General features: G+C 63.0%; 1 protein-coding gene across 1 annotated transcript; it reads left to right on the plus strand.

Annotated features, from left to right (window-relative positions):
• The first annotated feature begins 36 nt into the window (after positions 1 to 36).
• On the plus strand, positions 37 to 6,636 carry LIME1 (Lck interacting transmembrane adaptor 1). Its single transcript, XM_062628324.1, has 6 exons — positions 37 to 348; positions 3,581 to 3,733; positions 4,245 to 4,296; positions 4,395 to 4,482; positions 4,591 to 4,958; positions 5,640 to 6,636. Exons 2-6 carry the CDS (start codon positions 3,618 to 3,620, stop codon positions 5,985 to 5,987), a joined length of 972 nt encoding a protein of 323 aa, XP_062484308.1. The 5' UTR covers positions 37 to 348; positions 3,581 to 3,617; the 3' UTR covers positions 5,988 to 6,636.
• The last annotated feature ends 289 nt before the right edge of the window (positions 6,637 to 6,925 follow it).

Consider the following 6,925-nt stretch of genomic DNA (forward strand, 5'->3'; position numbering starts at 1 on the left):
ACCCAAACCAGCCGGGTGGGAAGCAGAGGGTGCTCTTGCAGAGCCCGTCCCTGGGTGCTGCTGGCAGCCAGGGCGGGGAGAAAGCAGCCTCCCATTGGGTGCAGCAGCCACCTCGGCAGCCCAGGAAGCTGTGGTGTGCGCTGCATGGTATCTGCTCGGAGCCATCTGCTCTGGAAGGAGCTGAAGAGGAGCGGGAGAGCTCACATCGAGATGTTCCAACTGGGGGGGAGCCCCTAATGAGGAATAACGTTGGGATAAAAGAAGCCAAATCCTGCAGGTCGGGTGCAAAGGGGAGAGCATGGTTGGATCCCTGCCCTTCACAGGCACCAGCCTTTGAGCCTCTGCGAGGTAAGTGGTGGTTTTCTTGCCTCGTGAACTTGAGTCTGCAACTAAACCAGGGGCTGGGAAGTCCTTTAGAACCACTCCATCTAATGGGAATTGCAGCGTTGTTGGAGATGCTGTTGCAGCGAGGTTGATGGGACAGGCAGGATCCCCGCTCTGCGGCAGGGCAGCATGAGCTGGGGTGAACTCAGGCTGTGAGGAGGGCTGAAAGCTTTGTGCTGCCCCATGCTTTGCGCTCGGGAAGCCTCCGGGCTTGGAAAGGAAGGAAAGGAGCTTGAGCTCAGCACTGCTGGGTCTTGAGGCTGGAGGCTGAGTGGGAGCTGGTTCCTTCCATGGGGAATTGGTGATGCGGAGCTGTGGGGAGTCGGGTTCTCCACTGAAAGATTCCCGGTTGTCTTGTGGGGAGGGTTTGGCTCGTGTGTGGAATGGCTCTTGGGGACTGCTGAGCTGCTGGCTGCAGGGGAGGAGGCCGGAGAGAGCGTGGGCATTGAAACCCAAAACGACGTGAAGCCACCGAGTCTGTGACAAGAAACCCCCTGCGGTGGCTGTGATTCCCGAGCAGACCTGTATCCATCGCCATCACCCACCCAGCCCTGCCTGCTGCCCCGAGGTCCCTGCTGGTGTCTGCTGCGGCTCAGCCCCGCAGGAAACCTCTCGAGCAGGTTCTCAGCTTCTCTCTGCCTGAGTGAGCGTGGAAGGGAGGAGGGAAGGAAGATGCTGAACCGGCGTCACCTCGAGCAGAGCAGGGGGGCACCCGCCTTTAGGCTTCGAAACTGCGCTTCACAGCATCCCACATGGGTTGGGTTGGAAGGGACCTTAAAGCTCCTCCACCTCCAACCCCTGCCGCGGACAGGGACCCCTTCCACTGGAGCAGCTTGCTCCAGGCCCCATCCAGGGCAGGTTCAATGGTGCCTGTTACGGGGCTTTCCTTTTTCATACTTGAAAGTAAAAGCCCTACTTCTGCTTCTTGGGGCTCTTCTCTCACTGCAGCTCCCCAGGGTCCCCGAGCTGGGTTTGTTGCAGCCACGCTCGCAGGCACTGGTGGAAATTGGCTTCTGATGTTTGCCCTGGTTTCATGCAAGTGCTCTTTTAGGAGCTTCAGAGCCGTTCTTGTGGTCACCGTGCGCTGAGCACACCGTGGCGGATGAATCCGAGGCCGGGCCAAAGCAGCAGCGCTCGCTTTCCACCATCAATTCAATCCTGGTGTTGGGAAGCCCAGGAAGGAGCCCTGGGCCTCTCGTAGCAGTCACATCCTGGAGTAAGAAACCGACTGCATCGGTGGTGCCGGGGCTCGGGGGTCACTGCAGGGAGTTCCTCCTGCTCGCAGGCTCCGGGTGCGCATCGCCCGTACGTGGGCTGCCACCGCTCTCGTCCTCAAAGCCTCGTGGAGCCTTAGGAAACCCTGCCCGTGTGCCTGGAGCCCAGCCCGGGCATGGGGGGATCAATGACTCCATTGGCAGCAGTTCAGGTGCGCCTTGGGCTGGGGGAGACGTCCACTGCTCCATCGCACCCGGGCCAGGCGCTGCCTTCTCCCCCCGGATTCCTCCCTTTGGGAGAACCAACGCGTCGTCCCAAGAAGCAGCATCCCCAGTGACTCAGTGCACCAAGGGGCAGGCGCTCGGTGTTTCTGCAGGTGGGAGCCACAACAGAGAGCAGGGCAGGAGCAGCCTCTGTTAATGTCAGCTTAGGAAGCTTCTCCATCCCTCGAGCCTTAAACACACAGGGCTGGCAAACGCTCCCTTCCCAGCTCTGATCCCAGCCGGTCCATCCAGCCCCATCAGGCCCTAAACCCTGCCTCACTCTCCAGGGGTTAAAGCTTCAGCCAGGGAAGTGCCCCAAGGCGTGAGAAGTGCTCAGATAAAAGGGTGCTTGAATGGGCAGGGCCTCACTGGTGTGGGGTGAAGATGGGATGAGGATGCTGTGGGGTGATGCAGGGTGCAGAGGAGCCGTTGGTGCCTCCACGGGCCATGGGGCTGCTGCAGCCCCACAGAGGCACCCGGGGCAGGGGGGGTCCTCACCAGGGCTCATCTGGGTTCAGACACATAAGGGGGTGAGTAAGAGGTGCTCAGGGTGCCCCATGGCATCCCCGTGTCCTCAGCTCTGCCGGTGGAAGCAGCTCGGATCTCCCAGCCCCATCTTACCTGGGGACTCAGGATCAGCTCCTGAGGCTTCTTCAAGCCGTGCTTCACCCCGGCGCTGGGAACTGCCTTCATTTCCCTCGGGATCAGGCAGTCTCCAGCTGTGGCATCCACGTCTCCAGGGCCAGGCCAGCCTGCTTTGGGTGCGGGACGTGCACGGGGCCGCGCTTGCGCAGAGCTGGGAGCAGCAGCCGTTGGCTGGACACGGCGCAGGTGAAGCGGTGGCAGCTTGTGCTCTGGGGTTGCTGATGGCTCAGCAGGGACAGGGGCGATGGGATGGGATGGGATGGGATGGGATGGGATGGGATGGGATGGGATGGGATCTCACCATGGGAAAGGTGTAGGATGCTGATGGGGCAGGAAGCTTCTGCTCTTTGTGTTGGGCTCCCCAAAACCTTTGTTCCTCTGCAGTGCTTGCTCTGCCTTGCTTCTGCTTTGGTTTGCAAGCAGGGACCTATTCCCTTGGATAAGGCACAGGGAAGAGAGCTGGGTTAGGGTTAGGGTTTTCCTTCAGGAAGAGGAAGGTCGGAGGCCTGGCATTCTCTGTGTGATGCTGGCGGAGGAGGCTTGGGGTCTGTGTGTGCCCAAGAGCCACCATGGCTGGGTCAGTGCTCAGGGGTGATCCTGCAGCCCCGGGGCACCCCACAGGCCTCATGGCCGGGATCGATGGGGCTGAATTCCACCGGGCTTGGAGGGGGAGCCCTGGGGATGGGGAGGGTGAAGCTCGCCCCGCTTCCGGGAAGCTGACTCATCTGTTTGCTGCCTCCTGCCGGGGCCACCCCATCCCCATGTCCCCAGACAGCCCCAGGGCAATTTGGGGTATCCCAGAGGGGTTTGGGGGCTCCGTTTCCACGTCCCAGCGGCCACTTGGGAGCTTGACTCTTGTTGGGTTCGTTTGCAAGCGATGACCCCAAGCTCTGATGTGAAGCAGTGGAGGTGACGTGGGGAGGGCAGCGGCCGGCCAGAAAATGGGGGTCCCTGGTCACGTCCCCCCCCTCTGGAGCATCTCCCTGCATGGGGGCTGCGCTGCGGGGCCCTGCAGCACCATCCCCGGCCCTGCCGAGCCCGCTCCCACCCCACCTCCTGTGTTCTCTCCGCAGAGCTCGGCCCCACGGCGGTGCTGGAAGCGGCTGCCCCATGGCTGCAGCGGGGGGCGAGGGGCCGGAGGGGACCCCGCTGCTGCCAGCGGGTGCTGCCCTGGCCCTGCTCGGTGGCCTGGTCTACCTGGGCGCCCTGTGCGCTGCCTGCAGACGGTAGGTGCTGCCCCGCGGCCCCTCTGCCCTCCCTTCTGGTCATGGGGACCCCTCCATGGCCTTTGGGGTGCACAGAGAGACCCCATCGGTGCCTGTCCTGAGCTGGGACCATCGGGATCTGCTGCTCCGTTTGCCCTGAGCCTAAACCCCAGCCCCAGCTCTGCCTGGCCTGATCCTGCACCCCTTGTGCCTTGTGACCCCCTGATAGCCCCCCCCTGCATCCAAAGGGCTCACAGGAGCAGCCCGGAGAGGGCTGAGGTGTGAGCAGGATGGGCAGGGTGGGTGATGCCAGGGGTGCCCCCATGGCTTGGTGGGATGCAGGATGCAACCAACACCTCCCCAGCCAACAGGGACCCTGCAGAGGGGCTGGTGCTGGAGCAGGACGATGGGTTTGGGGGTGCTGCTGCCCCAGTGAGGAGCCACCCGGTGACGCCCATCATGGCCAGGCCGGGGTCTTCGGGCACCCGCTCCTCACCCCCAGCCCCATGCCCAGCCCCGCTTCTCCCCACAGCAAGAGCAGGAAGAAGCAGCTCCCTCCGGACGGGGTGAAGCTGGTGGATGAGGTAAGCACGCTGTGGGGCAGCAGGATGAGCCCTGGGGGTGCTGCGAACCCCCCCCCATCTCCCCTCCCTGGCGCTGAGGCTCCGTGTCCCCACTGCAGTCCCTGCTCAGACAGACGCAGCTGCGGTCGCTCAGCAAGTCGGACACGAAGCTGCACGAGCTCTACCGGGTGAAGGCCGGAGGCCACGGTGAGCGCCCACGGGAGCGGTGCGCGCACGGGGCAGCATCACCCCCCGGTGCCGCGGCGCTGCCGCACGGCTCCGTCCCTGCTCCATCCCCATCTCCCATCCCCGCAGCCCAGCGCCCGGCCAGCCTGGACTTCACCAGCCCCTCGCCCGCTGACCCCCAGCACGGTGCCGGCGTCCTCCTGCACCGCGAGCTGCCGCAGATCCCGGTCCCCGAGCCCCCGGACCAGACCTACTCCAACCTCCTCTTTCCCCCGCGGCGGCGCCCGGCCCCCGACACCGTCTACGAGTGCGTGGCCACGGGGGGAGAGGAGCCCCCGGTGTCCCCGCCTCGGGCTGTGCATGGGGCGGCCGATTACGCCTGTGTGCGCAAGGTGAAGAAGGGGATGCCCGCGGAGGAGCAGGATGCGGCTGCAGCCGTGGGGCCCCCCCAGGCGCTGCAGTGCTGCGATGGCTCAGGAAGTGCCCCCCAGGCGAAGGTACGGCTTTGGGGGTGGCAGGGATGGGGTTGCGTGGGGGATAACGTCACACCGTGCATCCATGGGGTGCCCGTGTTGAGCAGAGCATCCCAGCCTAGAGCGAACTGGGCTATGACGCTGGAGCAGTGGTACCTGTGGAGGTTTTCGGGGTCAGGATGGAGCCAAGACCCCAACCACAGGCGATGCTGTTCCCTGTGTTCTGCAAAACACTCCCTGTGTTGTGTACAAAGGGGATCCCGAATGGTTGATCTGCTGTCAGCATCCTCCTGGGATATGGAAGCTGGGAGGGGGGCACGGGCATGGGGATACCCCCAGTGGGCTGGGATTGCTCCAACCTTCCACTATCTGAAGGGGGCTACAGGGATGCTGGAGAGGGACCTTCATCAGGGACTGGAGCAACAGGACAAGGGGTGATGGGTTCAGACTGAAACAGGGCAAGTTCACGGTTAGATATAAGGAGGAAGTTCTTTATTGTGAGGGTGCTGAGGCGCTGGCACAGGGTGCCCAGAGAAGCTGTGGCTGCCCCATCCCTGGCAGTGCTCAAGGCCAGGTTGGACACAGGGGCTTGGAGCAAGCTGCTCCAGTGGAAGGGGTCCCTGCCCGGGGCAGAGGTTGGAGCTGGAGGAGCTTTAAGGTCCCTTCAACCCAACCCATTGAGTGATGCCTTGGTTCCTTCTGCAGCTGGAAGAGATGTACTCCACTGTCTGCAAAGCCACCAAGAAGAAAACCCAGGTCCCTGCATCACCCCCAGGGGAGGAGGGTGCCCAGGCCCGGTCCTGGTCCCCGGCAGCCCATGGCCCTCTGGACCCCTGCTATGAGTCCATCAATGACAGAGCCTGGACCATTCAGGGCCGAGGCCCCGACCCGGACTATGAGGCCGTGGATGTCAACTGGAAGAGGGCAGCAAAGCGGGACAAGGCCCCCGAGAACCTGTATGAGAGCGTTGGGGACATCTGGGCTGGGGGGTCCCAAAGAGCTGCGGCCAGGATGGCGTCCAATGGCCTGGAAGTGTACATCACCAACCTATAGCACCCCAGCGTGCTCCCACCACGGTGGCTTCCCATGGGACCGGCCTTCCAGGGGCTTGAACCCCCCCCGGGATGGGCACACTTGAACCCGTGCCCACTGGGGTGGCTGCATCCCCACAATGGCTTTCTGTATGTATTTTATATTCCTTTAAGCATCCTTGTCCCATCGTGACCCAGGTTGATGTTGGGTGCCCTGGGATGGGTGGTTTGGGGGTGCTGGGTGCCACATGGAGCCCGGTGGGACAGGGATGGTGCTGCCAGCACAATGGGAATGGGGTTGGGACTAGTCATGGTGGTGGGGTCAGCCCTGTGGCTCTGTGCTGCAGGATCAGGCCCTTCATCACTGGGGTTATGCTGTGAGTGAGGGGTCTCCATCCTCCTCCCTCTGCCTTGGAGGGAGCAGGGCCCCATCCAGCCCCCAGGAAGCCCTGAGCAGCTTCACTCCCATCACTGAACACCCCTGGTTATGGGGACCAGGGGCCAGCCCTGTGCCTTGGGGCAGAGCAGGCTGCAGGCTCTGCTTTGTCCCTGTCACCCATTCCCACCTTATGGGTCTGTACAAGAGTGAGGTGCCTCCAGAAGCTGCCATCTCCCAAACCACCATTAAAAGGCTGAGATGGGGTTATCCGTGTCAGGAGAAAACACTTAAACTGGATCTAACCCCCTGTTGTGATGGGTGCTGGTGCTGGGGGAGCAGCTTTGGGCACTGCGTGGCTGTGAACGGGTGCACCCGCCAGCCCGGATGGGGATGAGCAGCACCAGGAGCTGCCAAAGCGAGCTCTGGGGCTCTGCTCAGTGCTGGAGCTGGGGACCATTAACACAGCGCTTGCTGCTGCTCACCTCCCATGGGTGCTGCAGCCTCAACCCATGCCAGATGTGTTCTGTAGAGCTGGATGTGCGCCCAGAACTCTTTGCTCCCCCCCAGGTGCTCAACCTTTC

The sequence above is a fragment of the Pezoporus occidentalis genome, unplaced genomic scaffold (assembly GCF_034315485.1).
Source record: "Pezoporus occidentalis ecotype Australia unplaced genomic scaffold, CSIRO_AGI_Poc_V1 ctg313, whole genome shotgun sequence".
NCBI classification, from domain to species: Eukaryota; Metazoa; Chordata; class Aves; order Psittaciformes; family Psittacidae; genus Pezoporus; species Pezoporus occidentalis.

Coding starts and splice junctions, on each gene's coding strand:
- LIME1 (XM_062628324.1), top strand. CDS start 3,618: ATGGCTGCAGCGGGGGGCGAGGGGCCGGAGGGGACCCCGCTGCTGCCA. Junction 3,734..4,244: donor CTGTGCGCTGCCTGCAGACG/GTAGGTGCTGCC, acceptor TTCTCCCCACAG/CAAGAGCAGGAAGAAGCAGC. Junction 4,959..5,639: donor GAAGTGCCCCCCAGGCGAAG/GTACGGCTTTGG, acceptor TTCCTTCTGCAG/CTGGAAGAGATGTACTCCAC.